The sequence below is a fragment of the Drosophila pseudoobscura genome, chromosome 4, assembly GCF_009870125.1.
Source record: "Drosophila pseudoobscura strain MV-25-SWS-2005 chromosome 4, UCI_Dpse_MV25, whole genome shotgun sequence".
Taxonomy (NCBI): Eukaryota; Metazoa; Arthropoda; class Insecta; order Diptera; family Drosophilidae; genus Drosophila; species Drosophila pseudoobscura.
The window spans coordinates 18,545,871-18,566,457 of record NC_046681.1 but is presented as its reverse complement, the minus strand read 5'-3'; the positions used below and the strand labels follow the sequence as shown (position 1 = coordinate 18,566,457).

At 44.5% G+C, this 20,587-nt stretch overlaps 1 protein-coding gene across 1 annotated transcript; it reads left to right on the top strand.

Moving 5' to 3' along the window:
• The first annotated feature begins 7,540 nt into the window (after positions 1 to 7,540).
• On the top strand, positions 7,541 to 20,378 carry Wnt10 (Wnt oncogene analog 10). Its single transcript, XM_001356359.4, has 6 exons — positions 7,541 to 8,071; positions 13,205 to 13,352; positions 13,470 to 13,548; positions 17,655 to 18,037; positions 18,105 to 18,564; positions 19,914 to 20,378. Exons 1-6 carry the CDS (start codon positions 7,830 to 7,832, stop codon positions 20,099 to 20,101), a joined length of 1,500 nt encoding a protein of 499 aa, XP_001356395.4. The 5' UTR covers positions 7,541 to 7,829; the 3' UTR covers positions 20,102 to 20,378.
• The last annotated feature ends 209 nt before the right edge of the window (positions 20,379 to 20,587 follow it).

Genomic DNA, 20,587 nt, shown 5'->3' with positions numbered 1-20,587 from the left:
AGAGCTGGAGCTGGAGCTGGAGATGCACCCCAACCCAACTTCAACAACTTACTCAGCAAGAAGTGGGCCCCGGAGCGGAGTTGGAAGATAGAGGATGGAGCTTCATCTTTAAGCAACAGCATGGAGGTGGACCTGGGTCTGGATCTGGAGTCGGAGTTGGAGTTGGAGTTGGAGAGTCACTGAGCTGGACTTCGCGCAGCGCGCGCTGATTGTCGCTTAATAAAAATGGTTATTGTGTTTTACTTTTTCTTTATTTTTTCCCCCGTCTTTGCTGCGCCTGAGAGGATCCTCCTCTGTAGATTGCCCAGTCGGCTATTTATGTGTGGCTTTTGTAAGAATTATTAATGTAAATCTTTCATAATTTTCATAAGATGTGCGCGTGCGCGTGCACGAGCGCGATGTCCAGGAAAGAGGAGACGAAGAGCAGGCATCCTTGTGTTTCGGAACTGCCTTTACAATGATTTATGATGCCATCTGGCAACGCTGTGTGGGCATCCTGTGCTTAAAGCTTCATCAACAAAGCTCCGAAAGCTCGCTGGCGGGTTCATTCCGTGTTGGCTCCACCCACACACATCGCAGGGCGTTCATTTTGTCCATAGTGGGAGCCTGGACCTGCGCAGTGGCTGGACCCACCAGAGGGTTGCGATGCATTCCGACATTCGCCGGAGCAAACAAAATGAAGTTCCCTTTCCAGGATGACGATGATGCTAAGAAAACAGAGCCCAGCAATGACTGACAGCAGCAAATCAAAGTCACAGAGCGAGTTCTGCCATATGGCCAAATGTTTCTTGTTTCTTCTCTTTTTTTCTCTTTTTCTTCGAGGGGGCCTCCAATGAGAATGCATCCAACATCTGCAAATTCCTTATGCCTCTGCCGTGGTTCAGGTTCTGGCCAACTGTTGCTGCAACTTGTTGGGCTCTTTGCAGATGACGAATGCAGCGCCACATCAACGTCATAAAGCGGCACAACAATGCAGTGGCTGGACCTGGACCTGGACCCTGTCCCAGACCCAGACCCAGACCCAGCCCCAGCCCCAGCCCCAGCCCCAGCCCCGGGTGCTCATTCCAATCTCTCATCATCTCTTCTTAGGTGCCCCCCATTCCATGTGAAACTCTTCTTCTGGTTGGTTGGCAGCCACTAAAAAACCAAGATGGCCGCTTGAGCCAACGAGTGCTATGCACTTGAACTTTCATTTTGATGATGATGACGATGACCAGCGACGACGACGACGACGACCACTACTACGACTACGATGATGTGAATGAGCTGCTGGCTGGCTTGCCCCTGCCCCTGCCCCGGCAACGTACCATTGTCGTGCCACCGAAGGGGTGCAGAAAAGCTGTGATTTCAACGTTTAAAGTGATTTTGGCAGGAAGAGCACGACTGATGGTTGAACTTTTGAATGGGGAATAGATCGAAGGAGCTGGCAATGAATGAGGAAGTAAAGTCACGTTTAAATGGTTCAAACTTGAAGATCTGGAAACACGAATTTATTATATTCGGAATGTGTTCGCTGAAGAGAAGAAATGGTTTCAAATATCCTAACTATTTGTCAGTATTCAGAATGTTTATTGCAGAATATGTATTCATAAATAAATAGTGCTAAGAATCACGCTTTATGGGGAAAGATAACGAAAATGTGCGTGTGAGCATGTCGCAATTGCGTGGATCTCAATCACAAGAGACACGAGATGAACGACAACTAAAACATGCAAATTTTATAACTGTTTCCCAGTATTCAGAATGTTTATTGAAGAATATGTATTAAACATCAAGAGTCACGCTTTAAAGGGAACGTTAGCAATCAAAGGCAACCATTACTAATCCTTATGATTGGCTCTACTTACAGTACCTTCTTTGCAATATCCTTATTTAAGAAGTTACAGGATAGTAAATGATCCAACCCTGGAAACTGCTCCTCCTCGCTGCCTTGTTTCTCGGGCTATGTGCGTGCTGCGGTTTGTAAACCACTTGAAACAATTTTTAATTGTAATTTGCGCAAAGCAACGCCTTCCTCCAACTCTCCAGCAGAACCCCTACCCCAAAGCAGCCCGTTGACTGTTGCTGAAACTTGACATGACCGCCGCACAGAGACAGAGGCGGACTCCAAGGGGGACCGTGCCCAACCGTATACATAGATAGGAGATGGGCAGGGCAGGGCAGGGCAGGTGGAATACAGAATACAAAATACAGACTTCGGAAGCAGCCTCAGCGCTTGCATAGTTCAGATGGGAACATTGCTGGGATGCCAGCCGCGGCTGCGACGATGCCTGATGGAAGGAATTTTCATAGAAAGGCGCTCCCGGTATGCAGACGCGCTAGCTAAGCGAACTTTGTGCACCACACCACCACACCACCCCATTCTCTGCCAGGGATGGGATGGGATGGGCTGGGATTTTGTAGGTGGGCCCTGGGATATCGAATGTTTAAATTTCGGGACGACAACGCAACGCAACGTGCAATTAAAATTGAAAAATTTTCCCACACATCTGCAGCCGAAAATTGTATGTCGTCCGGCGAGCCAACGCTCGAATGGAAGAGAGGCGAAGTATGAGGAGGATACAGTGAGGCCGTGGCCCTGCACTGATTTCTTTTTCATGTCAGAGCAATGCAAACTGTGTGCACTGATTGGAGGCCAGCGGAATTTTTCCCATACACACCGACCGACCGGTGTACGAAAGACTCCGGGACTCAGACCCAAAACCAAAACCGAAAATCGACAAACCCAAACCCTTTTTACCCAGTGCCACTTTGGCCCCTGGAATGCCTCGAGTTATGTTCGCTATGTCGCCGGACTTCGATAGGGGATTCGGCCAGGGGATGGGATGTGGCCGAAAGGTGAGTGGAGTAGCAGCAGAAGCTCCTCTCGAAATTACTTCGATTAATTTTCGCTTAATTTTTATTATTATTTCTTACTCCCCGAAAGATATTTCTTCGATGCGAAAATTTGTGTCGTTTTGTGAGATTTTTGTCAGGATTTATTAACGTTCCGTCGTTTCGTTTCGAGTTAATTAAACAACAACAAAAAATCAACAAAAATAACGAAAATCAAACGTAAATTAACTAAATTATGGGTCCGTCGGTGTAACCGTGGGCAACATCATTATAATGAATTTTTCATGAATTTTTCCTTTTAATGAGCGCAAATTGTTTTGAACTTTGGTGAGTGCACACCTGCGCCACGACAGAGAAGGAGAGATAGCGACAGAGATATCCAATCATTGGAAAATCTAAGTACTGTTTTTGAGGGATTGGTTTTATTAGGGACTCTGTTTAAAGGCGGAGGAAAGGCTTAAAACAATGCAACCCTCAATTTCGTACTAATTGCGATTACAAGATAAGAATGGAAATGAATAAACAGACTGAAAACCAGTCGAATTTTGGGTACTCTCTTGAAATATGGATTAAACAATCAAAAAATCGAAAGACACTTGTCGTTTAGATAGTTCCAGGCAAGAATTTCCAGGTTTTACTTCAAATTAATTGCATATGCCCATGAATAAATAGATCACCATTAAATAGTAATTACATATTCTTGAACGCTGATGATAATACATGATAACTCATTACAATGACATTCAATCTCCTAAAGAACTCGTAAACAAAAATACCCTGCATATCAGTTCCCTTATGAAAATTCAATAACAAAAGCAACCCCTCGCTGACATTGGTATTCCATCAACACTTGCCCATGACCATGGCCGTGTCCCAAAAATATATCCATGTTAATATCTGTGAAATTGATCTGATTTTAATTTTAACATGATGCTTTCCGCAGGGTAACCCCTGGCACTTCCTACCCCTTTTCGTTCCGGAGGAATCCCTTTACAGTTCACTGAACATTTAACCAACAACAACAACAATCCTACCCTCTTTTAAGGGGTACCCGTACTACCGTACTCCCATACTCCCGTACTCCCGTGTACTCGTGTACCCTTTCCCTGTCAGCTGTCTGAGTCTGGTTGGTTAATCCTTTTGGTAATTTATGCGCTCTCCTCTTGCCCCCTGCCATCCTTAAAAAAACGAAGCGCTGCCACTTACCGAACTAATCATCATGCTGATTCGCTGCTCCTGCCCCAGATCTGGACGGACTCCTGGCTGCCGCCGCTGATCTCATCGCGTCACGTCACGTGTCCTCTCCGCTCATTGCCATCATTGTTCTGGCTGCTCTTGTTGTCGTCGTGGTTGTATTGTTTATTGTGACAATTCTTGTCAACGGTCCAAGGAAATGTCAACGGCACATTGATGGATGTTCCGCCAGACCTCAGACCCCGAACCAGAACCAGAACCAGTGCCCAGAGGCACAGCCAGGCCGCGGCAGAGGCAGTGGCACAGACTGTTAGCTGTAGCTGTGGATGAAGCCACCGCCAGGTGATGGTGATTCATGGCAACTGTATGCGGTAGATGAGATGGTCAAATGGTCGTTGTTTTTGTGGTTTTCTTTGTGGTTCGAGTGACTGAAAGTGGTAAAGGTAAAGAGTGGGGAGTGTGTGTGAGAGTTGCATTGCATCAAGCTGTTAACGGATCATTTTTAATGAGTTTAAACATTATTGTCTATTGTTTAAACATTGTCCACAAGTAAGCCAAAAGGAATGCTCACTATATAGGAGTACTTCAAGAGTTACCAAAACATGAAATTCAAGTGCCATCATTGGGTGATTTGACATTGAAGATTGCAATCATCTGAAATGTTATTGAGTCATTAAAGTCGAGCCGCGGCCCTTGCCGAATAGATTGTATATCTAAAATTTCTTTAAAGACAGCTACTTGTTTTAAATGCACAACATATTGCATTTGCAACAGCCTCGAAGAACAGCTGGCAACAAGTGTGTGTTCGCGTAAATCCTTTGAAGTTTAACAAGTAGCAAAAGAAAAGTCAAAGAGGGTTAAGTTCACCCACCCACACACACACACAAAGTCAAATGGAAAATAAAAGAAAAACTGACAGCCTAAACGACCCATATTTTGAGATCCTTCTGGCAAAACATCTTCGTACTTCGTTCCTCATACCCGGAACCCCCTGATGACACTGATGCTGCGACTGGTCCTTGAACTAACTAAGGAAGCAGACGTGAATCAATTGCCCTGGCCTTTGTTTTTTTCCGCCTGCCTATATAGAAATTAGCATATTTCAAAGGCATACTCCCGCAAAAAAAACCCCCAACAACAAAGGAACGAAATTGCAATAATTGGAGTCCTTGAGAGGACAACAATGGGAAGAGAAAGAGTGAGACAGCTCGGAGGGGAAACGGAACGCCAGTGCACCAGTTTCACTTTTGTTGTGTTAACCCTTTGATGTTCACCAGAAGTGGCACTCGGTCGTGTGTCCTTGCCACAAGAACAACAAAAACACGAGCAGTGACAACACCCCACATATCATGCAGCAGAGCTGCTTAATCAGTCTTTAAAGGGCACCGCAGGCAGACACCAGGCAACAGGACAGGTGTCAAGCTCAAAGGTTAAATCTTTAATCAATGAAACGGAACATAAACATATCCTGTTCCTGCTCCTGATCCTGATCCTTTACGCATAAGCATGACTATCCCAACGTGTTAATTGGACCAAACATGGAGGGTAATTCAACAGCAGGAAAGAAATGCTCTCGCATGCGATAAATGCACAAGAATGAGCAGCCCTGCCTCAATATATCCGTGGGTATACGTACGTATAAAGGTGTGTCTATCCTTTGATGTCCTTGCAGTTTGGCCAGCCAGTCGCTGAGCAGCCAGGAGACAAGCCAGGAGCCGGCCACAACCCGGCTAGGAATAACAATCACCCCAAACAAAGACACGCGCACGCATCCCCATCAACCATCACTCGTACCCCCCGTTTCCATCATTCCCCGATTCCGCAATTCCCAGCCGAAGCATGGACGATGCCGAGGACGAGGATAACGAGTACGACGACGAGGACGATGTCGATGCCGATAACAACGAAGCCTGCTTCTGTTTCAAATATTTCAAATTTAATTTGCATTTAGAGGCTGGATAGCTCGTCTCTCGTTTCATAGTCGCGCGACTCGTTTCCCGGACAGGACGTTCGTGTCCTGTGTCTTCCGTGCTAGGGAAATTGCATTAAACAAACATCATTCAATAATTCCAAATTAATATCTAACAAATTTCAACCAACTAAAAATTTAAATAAAATAAAAAGAAAAAATATATGATGCAATAAAAAATCGACGAAATATTATAAAATAAATTCGAATGGAGGAAATCTTAAAACGTTTGCAAAATGATAAATTTCTAGGTGCTGTGGACAAATTGTTTCTAATTTAATCTTTCAATAGAGTATTAAACACAAGATATAAATTTCTTTATATATTCAAAATATATTGCAAGACTTCAATCATAACCAATAACGAGTTCTAGAGATTAAGTAAAAACATTATAACTAAAAAAACGAACTCTAAAATGTGGGCAACAAAAAAGAATTTCTAAAAATATTTCACTCAATAAAATTAATGTTTTATTTATAGCAAATATGGAAACAAATAAACGTTCAATTAATGAAGATTCTCAAAAGTTTCTATAAATAAATCATCATTGAAATCATCACAAAATATAGCATAAAAAAACTTAAATAATAACCCAAAGTATTTCATAAAGCCAGTTTAAGGCAAAAGTTTGCCAAAGTCCACGAAAATTAAATATTAAAATTTATAAAGAATTTAAGTGAAGACTTGTCTGAACTTTCAATTCCAAGTACTTCCAAATTTAATTAATTTTTAGGTTTAATTTTTGACTTACTGATGGACAACCCCTCCAGCTAAATTCCCAAAAACTAAAAAACCAATCAAATCAAAATAAAACCCGCCATTCGCAGGTCATGTGCCACACACCAAGAAATAACTCCTCTAACAAAAACCGCAACTCGAATCGACCTAAAGCAAACCACCCAGAAACAGAAGCGGATAAAAAAAGAAGTGGATGAGGGGCTATAAAACTATAAAGCAAAACCAACAAGAATCCAAAACTTGTATTACAGGCCAATCGGACAAGCCCAGTCTCCTCTCGTTACCCACCAGAAAACGATTGTAAATGAACAAAATAGAAAATAAACAAAAAAAAAAGAAAAATAACGAATGTAACGACAAAGATTACGAGAAAACGATTTTGCCAGCCGTCCAGTAGCCAGAGAGCGGAGCTCAAAGTTGAAAGCCAGAGCCAAAGGCAAAGGCAAGACCAAGCAGATCGGTGAATGGTCAGTCTCCAAAGGTCTATGGAGAAGTGCCAATTCACATGATCTGTTGAAAAAAGTGTGAAAAATAAAAATTAAATAAATTAAAAAAAGATTCATGAAACCCTCTAAGGAAGAATGTGTGTACTGCTCACCCATAAAGCTATTTTGAAGCCAGTGAAAATAGTTTAAACTCTCAAACGATCGAAAACGCAGAAAACAAGAAAAAGTTTGATGAGACTTTTGATAAAATACATTTTTTGTGAATAACAAAACGATAAGTGAAAAATCTCTTAAACACAAAAAACAAACCATTTTCAAATTAACTGATAATTTCAGCTATTTTTAATATTAATAAAAATTTAGTTTCCTACCGACTTCTCGCAGAAAATAAATGTCCAACAATTGCAAGCAAATAATTAAAATAAAAATGTAAAAACCCAATAGAAAAACGACATAAGGAAATTGTCAAGATAATTCAAATGTGCTCAACAAAATGTTTCCTGATGCCTGGCCTCAGCAAACGAATACATCAGCCGCCCCAACAGCAACCCGAAGAACGACAACAGCAACAGAAAAAACAGCAATTGAGAGCAGTGATAAATTGATTAACAAAAATGTTGTACAATTAAACATTTGGCTACAATTGTATGAAAATTTATGCAAATCAAAGCCGAGCGATGACTGTGTGGCAAGAAGCAACAATCAGAGGCCGCCACCACCACCAGAAGCAGCAGCAACAGCAGCAGCGACAAGAGCATCAAGAAGCAGGAAATACCAACAGCAGCAGCGGCAGCAGCACAAACACCATCGTGGTTGCCACACAACCCGCAACGCGTCATTGCAATTTGCATTTAATTGTTGTGATTATCTTGGCCTGCTGCACACGCTGGTAAGTACGAAGTATCTAGTATCTTGTAGATAGAGCCGCTCTCACCTAAGCCCGAATCCATCACAATTTACGAGTATGTAAAGCAAAGCTCCCGAGTGTAAATAGCCTGTCAACAAATTAACTTCAAGTCAAGCTCATTACCCTCATGTTATATCGTATGTTGCTGGAGCTGGTGATGGCGCTGGTGCTGGTGCTGCTGCTGGTGGTTTGGTTTGGTGGCGAGTTAATTAATTAAACGACAAGCTCCACCAACAGCAACAACAATCAGAGACTAGGGGTTAATGTTGCTGTTGCAGCGACAACAAATTAATCAATTGCTGAAGAGGCTGTCGCTGCGTCCGTCCGTAGTCTGAGGGCGAGAGAAACAGCTGTCAGTGTAAGGTGCTGGCATAATTAATATTGATCTAGTGATAGGTTTGGGAAATTAAGCTTACCTAATTGTACTTGATTAAAATGAGATTGTTGCGGTCATGGTGTCTGCGCCTTCACACACGATTCTCCGCTATGGGATGGACAATTTTAGCAGAGTAAATGAGCAATTGTTTGGTACACAGCTCGTATAAGAACTTTAACAGTGTTTAAACAAGCATTTACATCACGAACAAATCATACACCATTAGAAACGAGGAGGATGGCCAATAATTGTGCAGGTATTAATATAAATACTTGCGAAATATCTCTACTAATTCTCATAATATACAAGAGCGACTATATAGATTTATTTGTTTAGGAATTAATTATCATAAATCTGCCCTAATCTATTACTTAGTGTCAACCAAATGCCTTTTGGAAATAGGTTTAAAGGCACTACTAATCGGTTTTCCAGAAACAAAATTAATTCAAACCTTGTAATCGCACATTCACGAGAAAGTAATCGCATACATTCGAATAAAATCGGTTGTAAAACTTACCATAAACATAACAAAAATGGCAACTTACGCGTTAGTCCGGACTCCCAGCAGCAAACGCCATTTTGGAACGCTCAAGCAGCGAACAATAAGCTTGCCAAAGGCTCCCGTAGACTACTCAATCCGCAGTAGATGATTGGACTCTGGCTCTGGCTGTGGATCGTGTGCCCCCTCTGTACTTGCACTAGTATGGGGCCATGGGGGCCTACACACAATTGAGCTGATTTCAATTGCAGGGTGGTCCCTGGTACTCAAGTTTTATAATGCGCCTGGGCCGCTGTCAATCCGTGTCTCAGTCCTGGGCCTCAGCTCTATACTCAGTGCGCAGTCAGTCAGGCGAAGCGGAGCGGAGCAGGGCGATGTCTGTCGCTGGAGTCCGGACCGCCGCCTGCCTGCCTGCCTGCCTGACTGGTTGACTCGCCTAGTAGTTGCAGCTTGTTAATCTCGTTACTCGTGTTCTTCTTGTTGTTGCTGTTGTTGCATGGGGTTGTCAACATACTTTTTGCACTGCTTGTTGACAACGGCGCAGTGAACGTTGCAGCGCAGAGATGCAACGAAAGAACGTTGCAGCGCAGAGATGCAGTCAACTCGAGACAGTAAAAATGCACGCTGAAGCTGAAGTGCAGCCTGCAATTCGTTGGCATCGTCATCCACCTCCTTGTAGTTGCAACGTCATAATTGCAACGCATAATGAGGCGCAGACACACACACACACACAAAAAGCAGGGCAGCGCAGAGCACGAGTCAGGTGTTGGTGCACCGCAATTTGCCCGTTTGAAATGCAAATGAATTGTCAAGCTGCCACGCCTCTTGCCACCTCAGGCCACTGCAGTTGCAACTTAATTGGGTGCATGTGCATCCACACACAGCCGCATGCACCGGCTCATTCCACAGCCAGGATTTCACACGTTCAAGTGTCCTCCAGCCTCCATCCAACACACTGCTGGCGTATGCGCAGCCCGACCCGCTGCTACTTTCGCAGTCTCTTCAGCAACGAAAGAGCCATGTTCCTGCACAGCACACAGATTTATACACATTGTAGCACTAAAATATTAACAATAAGAAGTAATAATGCCCGTAATTAGAATGTAAACAAAGCGCGCGTTATCGATACACTGTGTGGGAGATATCAATAGTATATATCGCATAAGAAACATCGATAGGCTTGAGAGCCGATCGAATCGGCCCCCCCCTCTCGCACAAAAGCTAACCAATATTACACCATGCACACTTCACTTGCCAGATTATTGTTACACGTTTCATACAATTTATTGGGAAAAAAGCTTTTAAAAACGCGAACGATCATATTCGATTAATATCTAATAGCAAAGAAGTGTAATTTAAATTAAAAACAAATATTTGGAATAGAAAATCTTCATGCAGCTGCCTAATGAATCATTTGACTTTCGTTAGAAATACATTTTGTTGCTTAAAAATATGCGATAATTTTATTTAATTACTTTAAAGCTCTTTTTGGGGTGGGGAGGCATGGAGATGAAATATTTCGACTTTCAGCCTGCTGCCATGCCAGGTCACCCTGTTTAGTCGGATTGGATCAAAGACATTCCTAGCTGTTGCTGTGGTCGCCAGAAGCCCCTTCCCTGCTGCTCGCTGAACCCCTCTTCGAACGGACTGCTGAGGAATGTCTCCACAAAAGTTATCTACCCAGTCTGAAATGCTTCAATCTCTGTATCTGTCTGTATCTGCATCTTTCGCTGTGTGTGCGTGTGTGTGAATCTGTATGTATTTGGGAAACATTGTTTTGCCTAACTGGGGCTTAGGTCTATGGCTATTGGCCATGTCTGTATATAGTTCGGTGAAGGCATAAACCGAAATAACAAAAATCCTTGATTTATGCATGGGCTACCGTTTGACAGACCAGACTCCGAAGTTCGAAGTCCGAGAGTGTAGAACCACAGACGAAAGAGTTAGGTCTACTCTGGCGGCGCCTATTAAAGCCTCAATCTTTTTATGGCATTTCAATAGAACTCGCGAGCGTGAGAAAGGACTGCAGCGGCAGCGGCAAAAGTTGTTCAAGTTATGAAAATCAAAATGAAATTTAAAGTTTGCCAATGCCGGCTTTTATCTTGGCCCCAACACTTTGGCCCTGATAACGTCTTTGGCGGGGAACAAGCTCAGCACAGATCGATAAATTTTATAAGCGAATCAATTGCATTGCTATCGCATCGCGTGAAATACGCAAACTCCAGACCGCTGGCTCACAGGATCTGTGGAACTCTGGGAACTGGATTGTCGAATGGATGAAATGCATGACTCAGAGACGCTCTGGGTCTGACCGGCGGCTGGGTCGGCGGCTCGCTTCATTCACTTTGTGTTGCTGTGTTGCTTATCAGTTTTATTGAAGTCGGCAAATGGCATTGGCATTGGCATTGCCAATGGTAACTAAAAGCCATATGCTTTATAAAGCTGTTAACAAAATGTGCATCAGTTTAAATTCTTTATCGGGAGAGATGTCTGGCCGGTAGACGGGCGAATGCCAATGCCCAGCATTGCATACGAGTAGTATATTCGTATCTCAGAAACGTCAGCCAATTAAAATGCATTTTGCCTGTATTTCCTTTTTTTATCATCTCGTTTTTACCCTGTTGATATTTCTTTTACTCTTATAAATTGCAGTTTTGTTTGCTTGATTAGCAGATGATGATAATAGCATTGGCTGTGGAGAGAGGAAAGATAGGAGTGTGCAAATATATTGGAGAAATTGAAAGCAAGCCGTATATAAGCAGTGCAGTCTATAAGCAGTGCAAAGTACTGAAGTGCCATAGCAAGCAGCTTGCAGTCATTGCATGCATCTCCAAGGCTTACCCAAATTGCAAAAAATAAAAACAAAAAACTTTTTAGCGACAACATTTTCGTAAATTACAAATGAACCTGCTCTGCGAATCTTTGCCATCTGCTGGCCAGACAACGGCTGCAGCTACTCCCGCTCCCGGGCCGTGAATGGCATACAAATGATGCCCAATGCTGATGAGGATCTCTAAATCTTACTCTCCGGAGTCCGGACTGCTGGAGGACGTGTGTGAAAATGGCACGTTTCTACATTTGAGGCAGTGTTTCGGTCTTACATGCGACGTGCCACAATTAACCCCTGGTAGGAGTGTGGTGCGGGCAGGCGGACGAGGTAGTTTAGGCATTAAGAAAATACATACATTTACAAACGAAGAAGAAGGCAGACGCCATCGAGCATCACGTATACGCCCGGTATTCCTCCCCGACCAAAAAACAAAAAAAAAAAGCTGCGTGTCGTAGATCAACGCGATGCGATGCGATGCAATGTGCGATGTGGCAATGGTCTGAGATCCCAGCCCAGTCATAGCCACAACCATAGTGACTGCCACAGACCCGATGAAGTTGTTCAACGTCAACTGGCACTCACTCAAACACAACACTCCACACCACACCACAAAAACCCGTATCTGTATCTCTGGCCCAAGATCTGAACACCTCAACTCAACCCAATCTGACCTTGAATGCCATGCCGCGCTCTTAAATGGGTTCAGACCCAGAGACCTGGGAATAAGTTCTTGGCAAACAGTACACCCCAACATCCCATCCCCTTGGTCTATTTCAGATCAAAGAACCTTAACCATTTTTGGAAACTTCTTCTCGACTGATGAGGCAGTGATTCATCGTCCAGCGATTTGACAAGATTTATGACAGCTTGCCAACAGTAACAGAAATTATATTTAGCTACTGTCTGTCTTTGTCTTTGGGTTCGGTTCGTGTTTCTCGATTAAATCTGCTTGCAAATAAAAGCAAATTTAATTTCAAATCTAGAGAAACCAAAATGAAATAAAATTAAATTACTCTACTCTCGAGTATTTTGAGGTTTTTTCTTGTCTGCGGTTTATGTGCCAGAAACTCAAGGTTAATTACTGTTTCCGAAATTTCGTTGGTCTCAGTTTTTCGAGTTTAATTGCCAACTGCGGTGGCTGTAATTAAATTTTGATTGGAATTTAAATTCTCAGCGATTCCTTGGGCGATTTAAAGAGCTTCAAATGTATCTAGAAAGGAAATGCTTGGGAGGCTAAAAGATATCTCACTATATCTCGAAAGAAAATTCTTTTGGCGATGAATTCCTGTGAGTCTGCTAGAATTCTCACTCTGGGAAGGAAATTCTTTAGCGATGTGAAAGCTATCAAATAATATCAATAAAGACTTAAACTTCTTTTGACATAACTTAATTTATTTTGATCGCTTGTAGGCTCTATGGCTTACCCGACGGTCGTGCCACCTGCCGTTCAGTGCCTGGTCTCACCAAGGATCAAGTGGAGCTCTGCTACAAGGCGAGTGATGTGACAGCAGCCGCACTCGAAGGACTCGATATGGCCATACGTGAATGTCAAATACAGGTACAGCAGATACAGATCTCGTTAAAATTCTCTATAGCATACTTTCAAGATTCACTTAAATAGAGTACCATTAAAATTCTCATATATTTTCCTTACAATCTCTCTCTTCCTCAACAGTTTCAATGGCATCGCTGGAACTGCTCATCGCTGAGCACAAAGAGCCGCAATCCGCATGCCTCCAATCTGCTGAAGAAAGGTAGGTTCCCAGGTTCAGGCTGCCCCGCCTACATTGGTAGTACAGTGGTACAGTGGTAGCCATGGCCACAAGCCATTAAGCTGACACTAAAATGTGCAGTAAGCGTGGCTCAGCTTTCACGCAAACAAAATCGCTTTATGGCCAAAGTCGACTCCGCCAACTGTCAACTGGTTTTGCGGTTGATTTTAGCCCAGAGTCGAGTGGAGGGTGGAGAGTGGAGGGTGGAGGACACATTGGCGGCCCACACGCAAACCGCCGCTAGGCAAAGAGTCTAATTAAAATTGCCCATAGCGGAGACGTTTGGTCAAGCAGACAATGTCCAAAGCTATTAACCGTCGCATTATTAGACACGACATGGCATAAAAGCCACAGCAGGAGCATCTATAGTTTCTAATGCCCCCCATCAGCGATACCGGACTAGATCAAATTTCTATGTTTTTCCAGTAGGAGTGTTGACTGCGACTGCAACGGCGACTGCAACTGGTACTGCATCTAGTAGTGGTACTGGTACTGGGGTCCATCGTTTTGTCACAGCCCGGTGCATCTGAAACGGCGGCGATACGAACTTTGACTTTGATATCTTAATCTGTCCTCGAGGCATTGTGTTACAAGTGACTGGGCTAGCAACCTCTGATGCCTTGATGCCTACGCGGCGTGTGCCTTATGACGGATAGATCTCACACACTCACCAGTGTGCATCTACAAAGAGCTTGCCGCATTCTAAGCCTCTTTTGTTGGCCAAACAACAAGTAGCGGTAACTCTGATCACAGGCGCCGATCCCTTGTTTTGTGTAAAGTTGCAAGATTTCTGCTTTTCCGCGCAACTTTTCTAACTGACTTCTGTTATGACTCATGCCAGAGTACTGTGCCGCTTGATATGGGTAGCAAGGGGTACAGCTAAAGGTTTGCTATCCGTTATCTGGAATTTGACCAGTTCTTCTGAATATCTGGCAAACTGAAGCTGAAAGAAACCTAATGCTTCACTTCATTTTTTTTTAAAGCAGAGAATCAAGCAAAGCTTCATAGAAATTCATATACAAAGTAAATAATAAACCCCAAACTGTATTATCAAAGCCTCTAAAACTTACAACAAATTCTAAGACTTAGTCCATATCTTTATACCACTTCTATGCGAATGTTTTCCAGTCCCTAAGCAGAATGCTTCATTAGTTAAATTATGCATCATACGATTGCTGTAAAAATTCCACAAAAAAAAAGAGGAGCAGAAGGAAAGGAAAACACAATGGAAATGCTCAAAATGGCGGCATTGCAATCCAGATGCAAACGATATACGAGTACGAGTACGAGTACGAGTGTATAGCCGACGTTGCTCAAGAGATTTCTCACAAATTTCAATGCGACATTCGGACAAGAGCAAACAGCAAACAGGAGCCTCGGAAGAGACTTCTGAAGTAAAAGGGAAAGGCTAGAGGACAGGCTCGGAACGGGAACGGGAACGGGTACGAGGACAAGCCGGTGCTCATCTCGTTTCGGTCTGGCAGTAAAGTCCGGCGTAATTTATTTGCATTCATCGTATAAATTATATTGTAAGCAAACCACTTCATTCAATTTCAATTTAAAAAATTGTTATCTCCGTTGACGGATGCTGCCGCAGCCGCTGACAACGTACAGGGGAACGAACGAGAGACAAACGAATGGGGGCTGGAAGACAGCCATGGGAGCGGATCGAATACGGATGCACAATCCTCAATCCCATTCGCAGTACCAGTCCCAGTCCCGGTCCCAACATTGTCATTGTCGTTGTTGGGCCAGGCCGGTGATGTGATTATGTTGGAGGCTCAGGAATCTTTTGCTTAGTGGTGCTTCATTTGTGGGCAAATACTTCCATTACAGCAAATTCTGTGCATATTATTTGCATTTGGGGCTGTTTGGGGCTGCCGTTGCCGCCGCCGCAATCTTGAGTGGGCCATCATGATCGGTCCAAATGCCAGACAGAATCGCGCAGGTTAAAGTTAACAACATTGCCACAAAACAATGCCAAACCATAAATCTCCAAATGCATGCCACACCAGCAGCACTTCCAAGTAACTCTCGACTAGCCTTCATCCAATATCGAATATGGTAAACCCAAGCTTATGTCACCGACATGTCTGAGGATCGTACGTCCCGTCTGTCCCACTGTCCAATGTCCAGTGTCCACTGTCTACTGTCCACTGTCCACTGTCCACTGTCCAGTGTCCGTTTGTCAACCCGCCCGTTTCGTGCGTCCATTAAATAAGGAAGGAACTGCACATAACGAGAGTCAATATTGACAGGCAACAGCAACGCGTGCAACGACGACGACGACGACGACGACGACGAGGTACGACGGGAACGACTTATAAGGGCACAAAAGGCAGCCACAAAGTCAGGGATCGATGGACAGAGATCGGATCGGGCCAGCGATCGGTCGGTCGGGTCGGAGCAAACCAAGTGAAACGAAACAAATCAAGTCGCCGAGTCGCCAAGTCGAGTCGAGTCGCACAATGACTGACAATCGAAACGGCGCACGGACAGGTCAACTATTTTGCATACATATCTACTATAACTTATGGAACTCGTCGATCGTCGATCGTTGAGAGATCGTCGTTGCAGATCGCTGATCTTTTCTTTTTCGCTGTTGAGGCTGCTGCTGCTGCTGCTACCATGCATTATTGTCAATCAACTGAAGCTGGGGCCCCGGCACAAAAGTAGTAAAAGGATCGACGATCGACCTTTATCTTTGAGCTTCTCGCTCTCTCTCGATCTCCCTCTCTCTTTCGTTTTCCCTCTGTATGTGACAACAAGCGAGCGACGTATGTCGCAAACAATTACTTGGGATTGCAACACACGGGAGACAACGAGACATTGGAGACAGGGTACTCTGTAGACTGTAGACCTGAGCACAGAGACAGGTCGCCAAGCCAAGCCAGGCCAAGCCAAGCCACTCCATTCCAGTCCAGCGTCCAGTCAAGCCTCTCCTCGATCGGTTTGGGGGCCAATTTATGCGAGAGAAGAGAGACAGAGAGAGAGAGAGAGGGAGAGAGAGCCACAGACCCCAAGGCATTGTCAAATGTAACTGTTGGCAATGATGTGATTTGGATTTGCAAATGGCTCGACGAGGGGCAAGACAAAGCGTGCATAAATCAAGTCCGAGATCAGCGATCAGCGATCAGCAATCACAAGTTGGCTGAGATCCGCAGAGGAGAGATGAGAAGAGAAGAGTAGAGTAGAGCTAAGGTGGGCTTTTGGAGAGGCTACTGTTTGCACTGATGCATTGATTGATGGCGTCTTAATCGTCAATCAAATGCGCGCTACACACACACACACAATTTCCCATTGCACTTGCACCTTCGATTGCAGTTTGGATCGATCGATGGATCGCTGGATCGCTGGATTCGTCGCCGGATGGGTATTGGTACGACAACTTGTCACAACATTGACATTTGCATTCGTGCGCATCCTGAGTGACGGACTGGCCGGCTTGACTGACTGATTGTTTGACAGCTGAGGAGCGGCGAAACAAGGAGAATGATGCAAGCCTGTCACATTGACATATGTACTGTCGCTCTCGTCGCTAGTGGCCGATCTGATCCCTGGTTTCTGTTTTCTGGTTTCTGATCTCGGATTGAATTGAGTTTGGTTTTATGCAAAGTGGCGCTGACAATTTGCATGTCAATCGTTTGACAAATGTTGCCAACTTTGGGGCCACTCATGGCCATGTCGGCCATGATTAACGTCAACTTTTTGACAGCCATTTGACAGCTGCTGTTGCTATTGCTGCATAAGGCATTTCAAATATCATATCTCCCTCCCTCTCTCTTGTGGGTGTGGCACACTGCACTGCCGTACGATCATTAAAAAGATCTTGTGTGGTGGTGTGATGGTGTGGCGGTGCTGTGGCCTGGTTGAACGCTTGTCCAGACCATGTCAAAGTCGAAATGCCGCTGAAATTCCCAGAGCGGCCACCGGAGCGCGGCGCAGCGTTCGAATGTGCTGCTTCGAAATGCAGCGTTAAAAATAACACCGCATAAATTGCAATAGTTTCCCCAATGATTCCCCAGGGGTAAAAGCACACCTCTACCAGCATCCTCTACCCATCTCAAGAAACATTTCTTTCCTTTTAGGCTACAGGGAGAGCGCGTTTGCTTTTGCCATTTCGGCTGCCGGGGTGGCACACAGCGTGGCGAGGGCCTGCAGTCAAGGCCGTTTGATGTCCTGCGGCTGTGATCCGACCATCAATAGGAAGACCCTCAACAAGAACCTCCGCCAGTCGCTGGACAAGGAGAAGAAGCAGTTCTTGCAGTACTTGGAAACCAATCAGATTCTAACGCCCGAGGAGGAGAAGAAGTACGAGCGCTCGAAGATCGCCAGCCGCTGGAAGTGGGGTGGTTGCTCCCACAACATGGATTTTGGTGTGGAGTACTCCAAGCTCTTCCTGGACTGTCGCGAGAAGGCAGGCGATATTCAGTCGAAGATCAATCTGCACAACAATCATGCGGGCAGAGTGGTGAGTGGCTATCCGTCATCCAATTTCTGTTTCTCTAATTATCTCTTTTTATGAACCATATCTGCAGGCCGTTTCGAACAACATGGAATTCCGCTGCAAGTGCCATGGCATGTCCGGGAGCTGTCAGCTGAAGACCTGCTGGAAGTCCGCCCCCGACTTTCACGTCGTCGGCAAGGTCTTGAAGCATCAGTTCCGCAAGGCCATACTCGTGGATCAGTCGAATCTCGGCAACGGCGAGCCCATTGTCGTCTTGAAGCGGGCCCGCAACAAAAAGTCAAATAGTGGCAGCAGTTCCGGCTCCTCATCCTCGGATATGGATGCCGTCGATGCGTCTGGCACGCTCGATGGCGGTGGTCTGGTGGGCGATCACGAGGCAAGGCGGCACGAGGATGGCTCGGAGCGTGGCACGCGCCAGCCGAACGCTGATAAAAATGCGGCGCGAATGGCACGCAAACTGGAGACATCGCTCTTCTACTATCAGCGCTCGCCCAACTTTTGTGAGCGCGATCTGGGCGCAGATATACAGGGTGAGTTTGTATGCCTACTGTATCATTTGTTCACATTTTACATTAATTCCCATGAGATTCCATATTAGAGAGTGGGAGTCGGGTCCCGCTTCCTTCAGTCAGTTAGAATCGGTTTTTTACTGTGTCAGATCCGAAAAATTCGGTTTTTCTTCTCGCTCACTCTGCTTTTTATTTTCTGGACGAGAGAACGAGAAATAAACGAGGAATTTGCTTCGTACGGCGAAGCAGATATAGAAAGAGATCAAAAGTATTAAAGAGGCGCATGCCTGTGTATAACTATGATCTTGAGAATACTGTGGATTAATGCAGGGCTCTAATATGCATCTTCTGTTCTACTAATAGCCCTATTACCCGCACTCCCTGCATTGCTGCTGTACACCCCGGCATTACCTAATTGGTTAATTTGCAGTTTTCTTGTCGTGAAATTTGGTTCAACTAATTAAAAATGATTTATAGATACGACTCGAGCGATAAATTTGATTTGGCTCTAATAAATAAATCACAAATGCAAATTAACAGCAACCGCAGCAGCAGCAGCAAATGCAACAAAAAAGCAAAAACGATTTATAAACGGGCTACCAAAACATGCCACATAACTCAGCAACAACAAATGCTGCGACCCATGCGCACAGCAGCCCCAGCATCAGCTTCAGCTTCAGCTTTAGCTCCATCTCGGATCAACTCGGATCAGCGCTGATCTGTTGAGATCTGGCTCGGGTTTTGGGGCTCGGCACGGCACGGCACGTCCACATCGACATCTAACATCTAACTGCCACTTGCAATTTTTGTTGGCCATTTTTGCTGTTGACACATTTGCAAATTATCAAAGACCGAGCGAGATGTGGAGGCCGCTGGAGGCAGTACCGGGGAAACAGTTTAAAAGTGTTAATTACGACGCAAATTTATAATTAATCGTCGTCCGAGCTCCGGCTGTGGCTGTGGCTCTGGCTCCAGCCCATCGGGCGTTTTGATTCATGTGCCCCGTGTGCCACGTCGTGTCGTGTCTAGGCAAATGATGGCAATTAACGTTGGCAATTATCGTCCAACAATTATGATACTTTGTTTATAGGCCTTAGTTTAATAGTTTATTTATGGTTTTTTAATAGTCAGGCAGCAGGCTGTCGGCGCAGCTGCCACTTAATCAAATCACAATGAAAGCTGTAACACCCATGTGATATCAACTTTTTCTTAATTAAAAACATATAGCATACCCAGATTTAAGTTCATTGTTTATTCAGGAAGAGTTCACTTCGAGACAATGCGTTGCCAAGGTCTGCCCTGAACCCGTCCTGAACTCCCGCCGCACTTCAATTTACCTTCTAACGTGCTCTACTTTCATCCCATTCCAGGCACAGTGGGTCGCAAATGCAATCGAAATACGACAACCAGCGATGGGTGCGCCTCCCTCTGCTGTGGGCGTGGCCACAGTCAAATCATCGAGCGACGGGCCGAGCGCTGTCACTGTAAATTTCAATGGTGCTGTAGTGTGGAGTGCGAGGAATGCCACGTGGAGGAGTGGATTAGTATATGCAATTGAGAAGGAGATCGATCAGCTATCCCAGCGATCCCAGCGGTCAGCGAAGAGGCAGAGTAAGGGAATGCCTCCAGAGGGATCATCACACACATAAGAAAAGACTTTTCTTCAATCTAAACAAAAAACACTTAACACAAATCAGTATTAAACAATAAAAATATGTTATAGGGCCACCATAAAAAGCAGAAAACAGAAAACAAAAAACGATAATTGAAATGTGTAAATTCAATGATTAGTTTAGCAATCTCAAGACATATTGAAACATATATAAAATGATAAAATGAAATATAAATATATTTTGTAAATACAAATAATAAGATGCATAATTAGTCTGTCAATCAGCTGAGTTTCAATCGGTTTTCCATTCTACTTACATGCCTATCATTTTCACTCCCCAGGTTTTTCCTTTTTTCCCTTTTGTTTTGGTCTGCACGTGAATGTCGGCAATGCTAATTGAATTAGTCGACTAAATAGTTGCCCAAGGTGCTT

Bases quoted from the DNA above. Each gene is read 5' to 3' on its own strand.
- Wnt10 (XM_001356359.4), top strand. From the start codon at position 7,830: ATGAAAATTTATGCAAATCAAAGCCGAGCGATGACTGTGTGGCAAGAA. The intron at 13,549-17,654 runs GTAGGTTCCCAG...CTTTCCTTTTAG, and splicing joins CTCCAATCTGCTGAAGAAAG to GCTACAGGGAGAGCGCGTTT. The intron at 18,565-19,913 runs GTGAGTTTGTAT...ATCCCATTCCAG, and splicing joins TCTGGGCGCAGATATACAGG to GCACAGTGGGTCGCAAATGC.